The 17,529-nt window shown below is 35.7% G+C and overlaps 2 protein-coding genes across 2 annotated transcripts in view; both read right to left on the reverse strand.

Moving 5' to 3' along the window:
* Positions 1-59: 59 nt before the first annotated feature.
* Positions 60-7,447, reverse strand: LOC126814958 (sodium-dependent neutral amino acid transporter B(0)AT1). Its single transcript, XM_050540434.2, has 5 exons — positions 7,016-7,447; positions 6,171-6,372; positions 5,602-5,761; positions 4,956-5,118; positions 60-4,005 (listed from the first exon to the last, which is right to left on the reverse strand). Exons 1-5 carry the CDS (start codon positions 7,166-7,168, stop codon positions 3,772-3,774), a joined length of 912 nt encoding a protein of 303 aa, XP_050396391.1. The 5' UTR covers positions 7,169-7,447; the 3' UTR covers positions 60-3,771.
* Positions 7,448-14,737: 7,290 nt separating this feature from the next.
* The window catches only part of LOC126815221 (sodium-dependent neutral amino acid transporter SLC6A17), a 32,224-nt gene continuing 29,432 nt past the window's right edge, over positions 14,738-17,529 (reverse strand). Inside the window, exon 4 of the mRNA XM_050540779.1 lies at positions 14,738-14,743. Within this exon, the coding sequence (XP_050396736.1) occupies positions 14,738-14,743 (6 nt within the window). The remainder of the gene's footprint in view (positions 14,744-17,529) is intronic.

Consider the following 17,529-nt stretch of genomic DNA (forward strand, 5'->3'; position numbering starts at 1 on the left):
TTATACTGAAATAATAGATTGAAAACAAATAACACAAAAATCAGAGTTTTATTGGTCAAGTTAAATAGTATATATATAGCTAAATATTCAAAAACAATAAAGTTAACTTATAATGGGAACATTTGTGAAGCTATGAAATAAAGGAATGTATTAAGTATGAAAAACATTCCATAAAATATATAAGCGGAGTCCTATAACAGTTACAGTATTACAGCTAATGTACAATAGTTTTGAGAAAGTTCTTGCCGTGTGTTGCAAAATGATAAAATGGAAACAGATTTCAATTTTCCAAAATACCAAATTACCCTTTCTTGAGGCCCCTTTTGTGGCTCATAAATCTCTCTGAATAAAGATAACCAATGCTGTACTTATACTACAATTCTCAAAACCCCTTTGAAAGACATGATACATGTAAGTTTCCTACTGGTTTGAAATCATTGCATCCTTCTATAGATAATAGTAAGTTAAGGGAAATCGGACACATAGAAACCAATAAGAAAACCCACAGACGAATATTAGTTAAGACAATACAGACTGGGATGGCCAAGATTAGCCTATGGCTCATCTTAAAATTTCCTGGCTTGCTTTGACAAGCTCGGTTGCTGGTCACCATTGGGAATATCAAGGATGGCTGGTGGCTGCCACTGAGCAACCTGAACTCAATTCACTCCTTTCTCAAAGGTTCGAATCCAGTAACAAGTTTGGTACTATCACTATTTATCAAGAAGTGGCTATGAAGAACCAGCCCATTCAGACCTTCCACTTTTTCAAAATCATTTGTCTCCCAAAATATAATTGAGATAACATTTTAAGACCACTAATATACAATATAAAATAATAATAATCCTTTTCGAAAAAAAAAAAATCTGAAATGTATTTATATGGCTCTTCATATCACTGTGAATTCTATAATATATCCACAATTACACCACTGTATATTAAAGTCACATATAAGCTAAAATATTTATATTTACATTATTATATAGAATGTACGGAATTACATATTACAGAACCGATAGTTGCAAAATCTGAACACATTTTGATATGATACAATTATTCTGAAGTTGTCTTTCAAGTATATTTATCATAAACTTTTACATTAAAAACCATAAGACATACATACACGAGAACATACATACAACTGTTATCAAGCATAATTTTATGCTTGGATGTAGTTGCCCTGAAGGGTCATAAGTTACTAATTCACAAACAGTAATATGACAACATATCATATATATATATATAGAACACCTGGTACCACTTTAAGAAGTCCGTAATTATATACCCAACATATTTTGTAATACAATTAGTAGACTGGCTCAATGTGTAAGACCAAGCTTTTGGCTATTCTAGTTGCTATAAATTTATTACGGTTCAAATCGTCTTACCGTTATCCCCTATGGACTTGATCTAATTGCAGCCTAATTATAGATAACCACAATATATACGTTTCTGATAACGAAGTTACAATGAATGCTCAATACGGTCAAGACATCTAGACAAATCGAGTGACGAACTTCTCAGTCACATGCAGTGTAATGTCGCTGACCTGGAATATTATATTGTAGTTTTTTTTACTACTTACAATGAAATACTTAAACGACAATATCGGCGTCAACAGACTGCACTCAGTTCTAATTGATATCTAATTGACAGTATCATAATATAACAACTTCTCGTCTTCACTGGAATTATTGGAGAGCTTAAAACCGTCCTCGTGGCAGGGAACAGTGTCTAGTTGTTCGGATGAGTCGATAAACCGGGATGCCGTGTACGCGTTAACGTGTACGTAAAAGAACCATTGGCAATTAAATTCAATTGCCGCCCATGCAACATTTCCCTCATAGCGTATTGTATGGCATAATATGTCCGTCTTCATTATGCCAGTTGGTGCAAAAAAGGACGTTAACCCCCATTTCATTCTTTTCCGCCTGTTAAAGTCATTAACAACAAGTGATCCCCCTTTTTGATTCACTTCCGGGATCTTCCAGTCGCTGTAATGGATAAGCCATAGCAAAGATTTCTGTAGAACTAATTCTATCAGATATATAAACAGCGGTTGCCACGAAAAGATACGCCCACATTTTGCAAGAGATGAAAAGCGAACAAGGTAAAAAAAAAAGTGATCTTTCGTGCAATCTGGGGACATAATCCAGGAAATATAGAAATGGACTGCGATATTTGGGATATAAAAATATATTTTAAGTTTCATCAAAATCGGATAAAAATTGTGACTTCTAGAGAGTACACAACCTCGATATTACATACTATTACACTATTTGCGTACAAGGAGCGGCAATTTTGTCCGGCAGCTTTGGTCCATTAGGGTGTAACGGTGATACGTTTAAACGCTTTCTAAAATCGGATAAAAACTGTGACATCCACAAGCTAAAAACGTGATTTTTCGTACAATCAGGGGACATAATCCAGGAAGTTACGGTCCAATATGCGCAAATATTGTAAGGAACCAATATCTTTGGATTATAATCATACATTTCAAGTTTCATCAAAATCGGATAAAAATTGTGACTTCTATAGTGTCCTCAATCTTGGTATTACGTGCCATTTTGTCTGGCAGTTTGGGTGAGATATTCACGGAATTTGAACTTAATCTGCATAGATGTGTAACGGCGATATGTTTAAACGTTTTTTAAAATTGAATACAAATTGTGACTTCTAGCGGGTCGACGGGCTAAAACTGCGATTTTTCGAACAATCAGGGGACAGACATCATCCAGGAAGTTACATTCGGATATGCGCGATTATCGAAAGGAACCAAGATCTGTGTGATATAAACATAAATTTAAACTTTCATCAAAATTGGATCAAAATTGTGGCCTCTAGAGGATCCACAACCTTGATATACCATATATTTACACTATTTGCGTACGAGGGGCGGCCATTTTGTCCAGCAGTTTTGTTCCGATTTTCACGAAGTTCGAACTCAACCGTCATTAGGGTGTAACTGTGATATATTCAAACGATTTTGTAAATGGGATAAAAATTGTGACCTCTAGTGGGACCACAAGCTAAAAACGCGATTTTTCGGACAATCAAGGGCCATAATTCAGGAAGTTAAGTTCCGATGTGCGTGAATATCATGTATCATGAATATCATGGGTTATAAACATGTATTTCAAGTTTCATCAAAATCGAACCAAAATTTTGTCCTTTAGAGGATTCACAACCTTGATATACCATATATTTACAATTATTTGCGTACGAGCGGCGGCCATCTTGTCCGGCAATTTCTGTCCGATTTTCATGAAATTCGAACTCAACCATCATAAGGGTGTAACGGTGATATATTCAAACGCTTTTTTTTTAAATCGTATAAAAATTATTACCTCTAGAGTGACCACAAGCTAAAAACAGATTTTTCGTACAATCAGGAACCATAATCCATGAAGTATCGATCCGATACATGCCAATATCGAAAAGAGCCGAGATCTTTTGGAGATAAACCTATATTTCATGTTTCGTCAAAATCGGACAAGAACTGTGACCCGTAGACAGGTCAGAGGCGACAACAATAATATACGTCCACATGAAAATGTGGGCGTATATAAAATCACTGGACGCTGGTATTGCCATTCTAAATCTGTGTTGTTTCAATGTAAGGCTTGGATCACTTATTTCATTGGTTTTCCATAGTTAGCGCAAACGACCAGTCTTTAGAAAAATTACTTTCTAATAATCCATCGAATGTTAATTGCACACTAAATATACAATTGTACTTTGAACTAAATAAAACATTAAAATAGTTCGCTTTCACTTTTTAAAACCAAATAAAGCCCTCTCAATAGCGTTACTTTTGTGTGGCATAATATTTCTTTCTTCCCGGAGTTCCTCAGATGGGAAGAAAGCCGGCGATTCTTCTTTGTACTCCACAAGTTTAAAATATTTAGCAATGGCGACACCTGGTATCCACAACAGAGAACACAGTATAAGGCATACGGCTACCACCTGACACCACCACGGCCATGGTATCGTCTGCGCCATGCCCTGAAAAAAATATAGGGGCATCATGGAAGATTAGATAAAGAGCAGACAGTTCTCACTATATTAGTTAAAAACTAGATAATGTAAAGGGAATATGCTAAAAATGTCAGTCAAATTGCTCCACTCTGAACCGAGATATTAACGTTTGAATTTTAGGCCTAGTCTCGATGATCATTACTAAAGTCAGTACGATAAAACAAAAACCAACATAGTCTCGATTATTCATTTTTGGATTAAATCATCAATGAGCGTTGACCAGCAAATCGGATTCAAATCCAGTGAAAATCTGACAAACATGATGGTATCGAGAGTTGATTAAGGTCTTTTCATTTTAACAAATGCCTAATTAATAGTTTATATAACATTTCAGACCCAAAGAATGACCTAAAATATGCAGATTTAGCTCTTGCATAATGCATGTTTAAAGAGACCTTAACGGTACATTTTTTAAAATCATTTTGTCTGAGGTTTTACGTACTCTTAAACAAGTCGCACTTTAACCCGATTCCGAACTTTTCGTTTTCTCATAAATTATTATTGGTACGCTAAAGTTGTATTCCTTCTTTCAAATTTTCATAATGTTAATATCAAATTATCATAATATGCCGATATCGCAAATTCTGCTACAAAATTGAAAATTTCCGTCATTTTCATAGTCCTCAGGTGCAAAACCTATTTCCCAAAATGTTCTGCGGGGAGAGCACCCTAGACACTGGATAAAACATATTTAATTTCCTCGTGAAACGACCCCTTCTATAATAGTATATTCAACAAAGTTCGGTAGGTAGTGGGTTCACGAGTCTGTCATTATACAAAATACTGTAAGTATGGGTTTTAGAGGTTTTGTCAAGGTCAGCGTTCAACGTGAAATGGTCGAGAGATCGTTGAACCACCGTAATAACCCTAACCCTAATTGTAACCTCTAAAGCGAGGATTCAACCCAATGTACTTACCAGGTCAGCATTCCATATTTCATATGATACACCAGTAGAATACATCTCTACAAGACTAGCGACAAGGATGACAACCATAGAAACAGGTGCCATATATTTCCAGGCAAACAGGAAAAAATAAGATGGTCTTCCACCCAACATTAACTCAATGTCGTCACTCAATCTATGTAGAAATATAACACGTAATGTATAATATTGAATGATGAACGATTTCTTCAAAAATGAAGATTACAGCATGCTTAGGTAGATACGAGTTCAAATGTATTCAGTCGATAAATCTACAACCCTTTCATAAAAAATCACAGCTCTCTATTGCAAGATACGCGACGAAGAAATCGAGTTCCAAGTTTTGAATTGTGAGGATATCGCCATTACACTTTTGCAAGAATATTTAGAGGAATTTATGGAAAAGTGCGCATTAACTTAAATTCCAGAGCCATCTACTGGGTCAATTGTAAATGGAAAGGGGCAACCAACTAGTCACAGGTGTCATTTTTGTACATTACTTTGTATGAATATTAACATGTAGAATGCCCCAATGATCGATTCGTGTGGGTCTGGTTAGCTGCCACGCTTATTGTTTGTTAAATTCTGGCCATTGAACTTTTAAACTATTGATAAGCCAATAATCACAAAATATACTCACTGTTCTAACCCATATACATATGATATAGATACACATTCCATAAAGGCTATGACAAGTAATGGTATATTAGCCGAGAAGGAATCAAAGAGGGAGAAAACATATGGTCCAGTGTTGGTGGCAAAACAAAGACTAATTATACAAGATGCTAAACATACCACACCTAAAATAAAATTTGAATTCAATTTAACTAGTTAAAAAGATTTTTATGTGTTACGAAAATTGTTAGCTGTGCGATTTTTCCAAATGAGTCAGAAGAGGGTAAGTATATTCTGCCTCGTGTACATCATCTATGTCACCACTTATGGCTTCTGTCACAGTTTAGACTACTGAAAATAACCTCTCTCAGAATGTATTTTCTGTTAAATAGGATTATTTTGTGATTACATCAGTTATTGGGAACATCCACCATCCCCCACCGATGCGTTACAGCCACTTAAACATCTAGCTTGTGTAATGCAATACAGTAGACCAGACTACTCTTTCAATTAATGCTTTCTGTTGTAATATAGACGCACACTCTTATTGGCTTCTTAAATCATTTAAACTATCAAAGCATTGAAGTATATTACCACAAACAATTTCCTTTCTTAGATGAGGAAACAGCATCATATCATAAATAGAGGTCAGTGCTCCCTCAAGTGTCCCAAACATACTGTCTAACCCCAGGGTGAACAGCATCAGGAAAAAAAGAACAGCCCAGAGTGGTGCCACGGGGAATTGATTTATGGCTTCTGTAAAAGCTATAAAGGCTAATCCAGTTCCTGACGCCGACTGAAAAGGAACAAATTACAGTATTTATATATAGAGAGCTCCGTATCATTGCATTCTTAAATCCCTGTAGTGTTTTTTTTATTATCAAATCATTAAACATGGATGTATATTATTGACCATCTGTGTCTAGCTATTGTGCCCTGGATAGAACGTTGTGAAGAGAAATATGTTCTAATTAACTGTTGTTGCATAAATATACGTATTAAAATAAAAGCTGTCATCGAAAGGTTATAGAATATTTTACCAAATGGTACCAGTAATAGGTTTTATGGAGAAAGACCCGTTTGCCATTAATATGAACAATGACGTTTTTAAAATCTAATTAGATTCCAACTTTCGATAAATAATAAAGAAGACCGCCACTTATTAGAATAATTAAAGATGGCGGGCATTGTACTATCACATCAATGAAAGTGACATTTTCGTCTTCTACTTTGGGAAGTTTGGGGTTTCTTGTTGTTTGGAAATAAAATTACACTGTCCCCGTGTATAAACAGTCACTATCTCGTAAGATATGAATTTTACTATGACTTTTATATGGTTTTACATGGCAGAAACGGGAACACGCCTGATATCGTTCAGGGAGAAAATCCACATTAGAAATGAATTTAAACCCCAATATATTTGGAATAGATTAATTTACCTCTTCTATCAATTTCTTAAAATCGCAGACGACAGTACCGTTAGCACCAGTTGTTACATTTCCCTGAGTTTCTAAACATTTCTCATACGCCATTGTACTTTTAAATCCTGTAAAAGCAGATAAAAACAATTTAAACTTTAACATTACGCACATAATTAAATAGATTCAAATAATACATTTGTTGCTTCTGTAGTGTTTCAGTATGTGTGTCATGTATTGCAAAAATAGGCAATTACACGAGAATAGGCTGTGGAACTCTGTTCCATTTATACAAACCGTCAACTAATATGATTGTCTATTAAAATATTATTTTCAGACAAATCATTTCCACATTTGCAATGTAAATTCCATATTAGTTCGTCATCCGAATGTAACCATAGCTTCAAAGACTACACAAATTGAAGGAACCCCGTGAGCTTTCCAGCCGAAAACCACCGATTAGGTACTTTCACTTTTCCAGCACCCCCCCCCCCCCAAAAAAAAAAAACAACAACCCCAGCCTATTCGGTAAGATCACTTTGACACATTCTACATTATCTGAAAGTCCAGTTTTGCGTATTGCGTAATTTAACAAATAGCGTTATAATACCTTTTTTCAGACAACAATGTGATGTCGTCTTCAAATTGTATGAAGGTTTCAAAATTTATAGACCGGTTCCTTATCCTTTTTATTTAGATAATAATTGACATGATGATCAGACTGACTGTAAATATCTTTAGACATTAAGCTGACCACCAGAAACAAATGCTTACTGCCATGTCTCGTAACGTTATGGAGATGGGACCCATTCGCTGAACATGCTAATTCTGATATCAGTAATTATCAGTAATTTGAAAAACATTATTTGATTTTAGTCAAATTTATATAATCTTAATATTATCGATAACATTTTTTGTCAATATGTTGTAGCATGACTTACAAAAGCAAATGGAATAGTCGGACCCTGCATAAAAAAATTGCCACAGTTAAACATGGCACGAGCATCTCCAGCTATTACCTTTGTAATTTATGAAAAACTATATAAAAATAAAACTGAAGCAGTTCATACTCTAAACATGCTCTCTCTCTCTCTCTCTCTCTCTCTCTCTCTCTCTCTCACATCATGATCTTCATCACGCTATTCTATTCTATTCGCGTTCTTATTATATATAATGTATATATTCCATTAATGACTTCTTTAACTATTTTGTTGATTCACTTTCTTCAATGATATATTGTCTAAGTGTTCTAGAAAATTTTATGTTAGTTTTTCTTGTCGTAATGACGTTTCCTGCTGGGTATTGGCTTACTTTAATAATAACAAGTAGAATACTTTGCTTTTATTTCTTTAGGTAATCTCAGAAACCGTAAATCACTTAGTTGTGGTTTCCAAGGTGATTGAAATATTGACTTTGGTCTACCCGGGGAGACATCACGTTCGTTAACGAATACAGGCAACTCCGTGGTTCCCCGATAGATCACGAAACTTAATTTGGTTGATTGGTATGTGCTCTTTTCGGAATGAAAGTAGCCAACCAGGTGCGGGTTGCATCATTATTTTGTCGCCAACACTATGTCTGTTTGGCTGTGTCGTCTGTTCTGTTCTGAAAAATATCATGGAATACAACTTCAAGAGAGAAAACAAATTTGCTAATAGAGTTCACTCGATAAAAAGTTTTTTAATGTCATGAGTGCGACCTGTTTAAAATGATTGTAAAAAATAACTATATCCAAATTTAGAAACCTATCAATCCCCCCACCCCACCCCACCCCACCCTGCTTGTACTTAAAGCACTGGTTTAGTGCATTTGCTTTTCGACAAATCAAATATTTACAATTTTGGATGGTCGTCTATCGTCAAACAGACTAGGTCAATGGTGGATCATAATTACAATGTGATAACGATGTTTAGTAATACTCCCCACCATTCCTTCAGGAATATTGTGAAAGGTTATCTCTTAAAGATTGGTCTTAAGTCATATTGTACGAGGGTTGGCTGAAAAGTTCTGAAAACGATAGATCATTTAGGTTGAAACACATTTTTGCTATCAACAAGTACAATCATAGGGCAGTCACCAAATACCTACAACTGGAAGGACTAACCCAAACACAGATAGGTGCCGACGTAGTCTCCACCATGGGGTTGATGTCCTTTCCTTTTCCACAGTTAAGGAGTGGGCTGCGGAATTAAATTGTGACAGAGAAAGCATTGGAAGGCCACCAACATCAACCATTCAAAAAACAATTATCTGGGTGCATGACATGGAGATGGCTGGTGGACGATTGACCCCTAGACGTATTGTCAGTGTTGTGGGCATCTGTGGGTATTTTCCTAGTTATCCAAACCTTGCAACATCGTTGGCAAATGTGTGTACAACTCGAAAGGGACTACTTAGAAACATTAAATGGAAACAATCGACTTTGTGCAGGTCTTTCATAGATAGGCTTAGAACTGTTCAGAAAGCCCTTGCATGTTCTGTAGACCATAACAACACAGACCAGTCTGGATGAATGAGACAATACCCAAGACAAACAAACATGTTTTCAATTGCTGAGTATATAGAGTTTATCAACTTATAACGACGGTGCAATAACTCCGAGAATAATCGACATACTATTTATAAAGAGTTTATCTTTATAACCACACGAACAATCTATGACGTGAAGAGCGTTTAATGATTTCACTGGTGGGAAAATATGTGAGATGCTGAATTTTGATACAAATGTTCCTTTTAGTCCAACAATCCTAGCACTTTGAAAATGATATTCAACGTCGGTGCAATTACATTACCTAAAAAGACTAAAAAACGGGGCCATATTTCGATTTTCATTAAGCTACGATCCAAAAATATGAATATACGACCACACTAACATACGTAAGAAACTGTCTTCTTAGCCGTGGAACTCTTACTGACATTGAATGATTAAACAACCACCAATTACAAAATCGTCCAAATGTCTTACCTAATATGGAAAACACAACAATGGCAGTAAAAACCGACGTAAAGAAATCACAGACTGTCACTATTAAAGTTTCCTTGAGAAAGTTACTGCGAACAGGATTATAAGAAGCGAGAGCTATAAGGCAGCCAAAAGCCAGCCCAAAAGAATAAAATATCTGTGTAGCGGCATCTAACCAAACAGCCGGTTCCACCAATTTACTCCACTGAAAAGGAAAAAATTAAGTCATTTTTAAATATTTCATATAACAGCTGCTAAGTTATAGCCCGGAGAGAACGTTTTCATAGAAAAGTAATCGTCCAATTATTATATTACCTTTGTTGGAATACGAATATTATACGAAATAAATCACGAGAAAGCAAATAAATGTAGAAAATATGAGGACAATACTAAGCGACCTTCTTAAATTAGGGTACAATATAATCAATATGCTAAGTTACATAATATAATATACGCCGTCCAGTTTCCGGTTCGTAGATAAATCATAGACGGTTCTTGAAGTTCGTAATGCTAGCTCCCCTCTGTCGTGCGATGCGTTACGATATGATTGGCCCTATTGAGTCCACGATCTGGTACATGGAGATACGTTCAGATATGTTACGATACGATCGACAAGACTGCCACGACTGACCTTAATATATGATGTGACCTAATAGGATCACCATGATTACCCCACGATTAAAACCACGATTTCAATCGTAGCTCAAATCGTGATAGTGGGAACCGAGCATAAGTGATTTTTGAAACAAAACCTGTCGTGGCCCGCTTTCATATGGGCTACGAATGCCACGAATCATTCCGAATCCAAACTTGACACCCGGAATATGTTTCACACGACTACACACGAATTATTGTAACTCTTAGCTACTCCAGATTCTCAACGGTCATTATGATTAATTTCGATTCGCCACTATTCGGGGATATTCGCAGCATTAGGAGCCCATCAGTGAAAGCCGGGCATAAAGAGGCCGGCGTTGGCTTAAACTGCAACTGGTGCATGCGATTCAAAGTTTTCATATATTGCTTCGTTGCGTTTAGTTTGCTTACTGAAAATATTAATGGAAGTGGAAAGGCCCATTAATTTATCATATTACTGAAAAATACATAGGCACCCATCTCACCTCTGGTACAAATAAATGTTCCAAGCCTTTTTCAAAACCACGTAAAGTCACACCTCTAAAGAAAAAGACAACCAGTACAAGGTATGGGAAGGTAGCTGTCACATAAACAACCTATAAATACAAGAGAAAAATTGTATAGTGGCTTTTCTACGATATCACCCTTGTTGGAAGTGGACGTAAAACTCCAGGAGTGAACGAACATAATAGTGGCTTTATTTGCATTTGTTTTATTATCTTAAAAAACATACATTATATTTGTGGGCTTGGGCAATCTAGCATGTCAAGCAGCAATTCGAGTGTAATTAATAAATTTTTAAAAAACAAACATCACCTGAAATATCAAAATTATTCCGGCAAAGCTTATTTCTACATGAAAGATAAAAGGTGCCAATATATTAGTGGGATTATTTGCGATCGATAGTTTCAATGATCTGCAAGGTGCTTAATTTACAAAGCAAGTAAAGAAATACACAATTTCCGTACTCGACACAGCAAACATGCAATGGACTCGTGACCCTTTAAATAACTGTATGGAGTTTGGAAAAGAAACAGATAATCAGTTTCTTGAAACAACTGATCAAATATAACTACTAGAAGGGTCAATATTCATCATTATTAAATTTTGTTTCAGGCAGCGATATTTATAAGCATCTTCATACTGTAATTCAGAGGTGAGTTGCCACTCCTATTCATGATAAATTCCCCGGTAAAATTCTATTGTTTCATCTCTTTAATCAACAAATAACCAATACCACGAACGTCTAAACCAACAACAACAATATTGTCAAATCGCAGGACTATCTTTTGGAGACACAACATCCGAATCACTATGTAACCACAAATTGAATAATTTTCCAAATGGGAAGCATACACTTGTAACACTCAGTGCAGATGCTTTGTTTTCAATTACTCTTATAATATACTCTTAAAAAAAAAAAGAAACGCATAGTGACATTTCGTCGTCGGTATACCCTCGCTCTACCATCGCCTAATTGCAATAGGAACCGCGACTCATCCCTGAACCAAACTGTTCTCCAGCGCTGCTGTGACCATACCCTATGTGCCTGAACCCATTGAAGTCGGATTTGACGGTGTCGGCGTATTTCAAAACAACAGCTCCAACGGGACATGGGGAATGTAAAATAGTGACGTATAAGACGTATGAAAAAGAAGGAAAATAGATTACACAAAAAAGCGCCGAATAAGAAAATTAGAAATGATTACATAGACCTAATTCGGAAAAGCAAAAACGATTACTTCGACAAAATAGATAAAACAAGCCAACAGTGAGGCTGCTGTCCCCGCCGAAATCCCAATATAAATAGATGGCACATATTAATCGCACATTAACTTTTTCAAAAGTATCAAGCAATCAAACTGATTATCAACTATACACTAAGTTTCATCACTCTCTATCAGATAGAATCAAAGTTATCTTGTCCCAATACATCGACCAATGAAATTGCTTAGCTCAGCTTAGCTTGAAATATTAATCATTGAACTCAGTCAAGACATTCACCTAATGAACATCTACATCAAGTTTAAACATTCTACCTCAATTAAAAGCAGAGTTGTTACGTTCCAAAGTCTTGACCAATCAAATTGCTAATCGCTCCTTAGCCTAAGCAGAAAATTCTCATCATCGAACTTAGTCAAGTTAATGATATAATGAATCTATACTTAGAGTTTCATCACTCTCAGTTAATTATAACCAAAGTTATTGTGCCCTAAAGCATCAACCAATCAGATTGCTTAGCTCTGCTTACAGTATGCAGACAATGTCTATCATCGGGCGCCTTGAAGGCATTCACCTACGGAATGCCTACACCAGGTTTGAACATTCTATCTCAATTAGAAAGAGAGTTATTGTGTTCCAAAGTCGCGACCAATCAAGTTGCTTATCGCTCTGATTACCTTGAACAGAAAATGCTCATTATCCAACTTAGTCAAGGTATGGTGTGATAAACTATACACCAAGTGTCCTCACTCTCACTAAATTAGAACTAAAGTTATCGTGTTCCGAAGCATCAGCCAATCCAAATGCTTATCTCTGCTTACCCTAAGCAGAAAATTCTCATCTTTGAACTCCATCAAGGCTTGACCTAATAAACACCTACACCAAGTTTGAACATTCTAGCTCAATTAGAAGGGGAGTTATTGTGTCCCAAAAAGTGTGACGGACAGACAGACGGGAGGACGGACTGACAGACAGGCGGGCGAACCCATTTTCTGTGTCACTAAGTTTTGTCCCCCGCTTTGTTTGAAAGGCGGGGGACAAAACTTAGTGACACAGAAAACTTTGGAACAAAAACCTAGTGGAAAATTATTAATTCATATACTAAAACACACGCTGCTTCTACAAACCACTTTGTTTACTCAATCTGAAAAAGCAAATTCCTTAAACTCATTCTTTATCCAACAATCACAACTAGATGGCTCTACCACTGCTTGTTATGAATCCTAACAGCACCGATAAGATTGTATCAAACCCAGAGGAAGTTAAATACCTAATAGACTGTTTAGATACCACAAAAGCCTCAGGACCGGACGAAGTTAATACGCGAATCTTAAAATACATCTCAAAAGAAATCAGTCATCCAATTATAGACCAATCTCCGTCTTCAGTTTCAAAAAGTTTGAAAAAAATCATCTACAAACATGTCTTCCTTATAGATACTCCATACTAACACCTGTCCAGAGCGGCTTTCTTCCTGGTGATTCTACCATATTCCAATTAATCGACCTAACACACTTTTTCTGTCGAGCCATCGATCAACATCAATACACTAGAAAAGTCTTCTGTGATATCAGCAAGGCTTTTGACAGGGTTTGGCATGCCGGACTCTGTCACAAGCTGGATGCTGCGGGGGTTCGAGGAAGACTACTGCTCTGGTTCGCAAATTTAAAAAAAAAATAGACTACGTGTAACCATCAATGACACCACCTCCTCGGACCCCAGATGCACCCCTGCTGGTGTACCACAGGGATCTGTACTAGGCCCCCTTTTATTCTTAATATACATAAATGACATAGTGAACAATATAAATTCTAACATCAGATTATTTGCTGACGATACCTCTTTATACTTAAAAGTTGGAAATCCAGAGGCAAGTGCTGCTACTATCAACGATGACTTAAATAGAATCAAAAAACATGGCTAGTAACTTTTAACCCCCTAAAACAGAGATACTGACTATTACTACCAAACCCAACATAGTTAAACTACCATTATTTATAAAACAGGTACAAATCAAAGAAGTAAGTGAACATAAACATCTAGGTCTAATCTTTCAACCTAAATGTAAATAGAATAATCATATAGATAGCATCGTAAGCAAAGTATCCAAACTAGTAAATTGCCTTCGCTCTCTAAAGAAAATCTTTAAACACAATTTACTGTTCTTTTATTCTTCGATACTTTGTTTATGCCGATATTTTCTTGAATGGGTGAAGAGATTATTTAGCTAACAAACTAGAATCCTTACAATAAGATGCACTACGCACTATCTGTGGGGCGGTTAGAGGTACTAGCCATGCCTTACTCTATAAAGAGACTGAGTTCGTTCCACTCTTGGAAAGACGCCGACGTCATAAAATTAAAATATAAAATTATTTACAACCTCGCGACATCATATCTCTATGGCCTGTTAGAAGTTTCCTCTACTCCTATTAATTATACCCTTAGAAACAAAGATAAACTAAAGGAAATCAGATGCAGAACCGAAATATTCTCTGAATCCTTCATCCCTTCAAGTATACGAGAATGGAACAAACTTAACGCTGAGATTAGAAACTCTCGATCCCTTGCTATCTTTGGAAATTCTCTAAAAAATTAGATACCATCGTGCCACCGTATTACTATCTAAGGAAAAGAAAATTACAAATAATCAACTGTAAACTAAGATTATGCTGCTCAAATCTACAAGGCCATAAATTCCTCAGACACGTCAAAGATCCTGAACACTGAACACTATTTACTCGTATGCCCCTTACATTCAGATGCAAGCAATCAGACAATCCATAACCTTCAACATAATCGTAAAACAATCAATTGTCTGTTGTATGGGTCAACAAAATTTAGTCCTGAGATAAACACACTTATTTTCCAAGAAGTCCAACGATATATTCTTTTATCAAAACGATTTAAATCTCCATAAACAACTCTTAAGTTATCTCCAGCCCTGCACACTGGACAATCATCTAAGTCTCTATATTATCCATTATTAGTCTGATTCAGTTTGTTACACAAATCTCATCCGTCGGCTTGTCGGGTAGAAATCGTGGAATAAGCTTTATTTTGAAGGTTTTGATGTTTAATGACAAAAAACCATCGCCACTTTGTTGCTAAATAGAAGTTTGAGCGCCCCCTATATTACATACAGTTACATCCCATGAAAATCGGTGACAAATTCAGCGATGGTTTTTATGACATGTGCTTTTTTGATAAAATAAAATTAATTCATGGATTTTCTTCACAAAAATGGACATTATCGAATACATGAAATTATAGACAGTATTACAGAAGATATATCAGAGATCTGAGTTAAAGAATTTTCGTTCTTACCCAAATTTACCGATGCAAATATTGATGGTTGCTCCCAATGCATCCAAGCATCAAATTAACTTGATGCCAGCACTAACCTGAGATTTTATCTAGAGATCACTCACGTTAAACGGCCAGTCATGGCAATTCATCTGAGTGGCTGCTTAATACAGATTCTACTGTTGTTTAAACCAATATTCGATAGTGTAAGACGTATCTCAAACACAGTTAGGTGCCGAGACAAATACAAGCTACCCCATATATTGTTTTGCGTTCGGCCTTTGATTTGGTCGGTCATTGATTTGTTAGTAAATCTGATTGATGTCAACTCAAGGGTCATTTTGATTAATGCGAGTGATATTTGATGTGAAATTTCGGTAGCAAATGTCAATTAACACGTAATAATCGCTCCACTATATTGTTCCGATATTTATTTTTTCATCTCACCTTGAGAGTATATTTCTTCTTTTTAAGAAGGGAATGGAGGATACTTTGTTTTTTGCCCCGACTGCCTGTACCTATCAAGACTAGTCTCTCTATTATGACTGGCCCACCCAGCAAGTTTCTAACTTTCTATGGAAACATTTGTCTGCGATATCACTCTAGGTAGAAGGGGACGTTAAGCCACACAAGAATAAGAAGAATGATCTCCATTTTAAAGTTTATTTGTAAACCAGTGTACTTTTGTATTCAAAGAACTTAATTCTGCTGTGAGGTATAATATAATGTTATATTCGCTGTCATATAACACCAGAGCAAGAGCTTTAAAGTGCCGTGTGTTAGTTCCGAAATGACCTAGTTTGTGTCGGGTGGACGTTAAACCCCATTTCTCTCTCTCAAAGTCGATCCTTAGTTAGTCAATACAGATATCTGAATGAATGCTGGATTACATTTGGTGTAATTAGTACGCCTAAATACCACTTTTGATTTATTTGAGAAGTCCACACAGCTAAATCTTAATTTGTTATAAATTTGTATTACAGACATTCAACATTCCGGTGTGGTTCAAATTAATTTAAGCGTTTATGTTATAGAGACGAACTTCTGAAGCCAACAAAGGGAATGCCATGTGTAGCCCAATTCTTTCAACACTGGTCCAGTCAAAATCGATGTACATCTCTAACAGTGATTTCTTTGAATTGATATAACAAGCAAATAGGATTTCATGCCATTTCTAATTTTACTAATAGCATAAGAAGTTCCTATTTTATCCCAAAGTTTCAATGAGTTTTAGTGGAATGAATAAAGGTTATTGATTGCATGTATTCCTATGTTGCGTGATTGAAATCTGCTAGGATGTAAGTAAAGGAAGTAATCTTTTTAAGTACGTCGTTCGTGACATTATCTTCATTTAATCATAAACTGATATGCTGCCTAAATTCAATGTAATGGATATTTTAGTTTGTTCTTAGGTCTTATACTCGTTAGAAAATAAGTGAGATATTTTTATGTTCTATTTCATGTTATTCATCAGATACAGAAATCGCAAATATATGAAACACATTGTGTATGAATTAGAATTTAATCAGAAGTACAAGGAGACTAATAAATAAAATAGCTTAAAGTACATAGATTTAATAAATTCAATATCTTATCACTCTTGCAGTATTCAGTGTTCTCATAAATATAATGTCCTATCCTCATTATAGAAACAACTTAAAAAACAGAGATTCTTATAAATAAAATATCTTATACCTTCTGAAGAATGAACCAAAATCATACAGATTCTAATACATAAAATATTCTTTCGACATAACTAACAGGAAGTACACGGTCTCTTATAAACTAAAATGCGTCACCATAATAGTTACATACATATTTTATTAAATCATTCTAGATTTGTTCTAGATACAATATATACTCTTCAAAAATAGTAGGGGATATTCAGAAACAATACAAAACTGCGGAA

The sequence above is a fragment of the Patella vulgata genome, chromosome 3 (genome assembly GCF_932274485.2).
Source record: "Patella vulgata chromosome 3, xgPatVulg1.2, whole genome shotgun sequence".
NCBI classification, from domain to species: Eukaryota; Metazoa; Mollusca; class Gastropoda; family Patellidae; genus Patella; species Patella vulgata.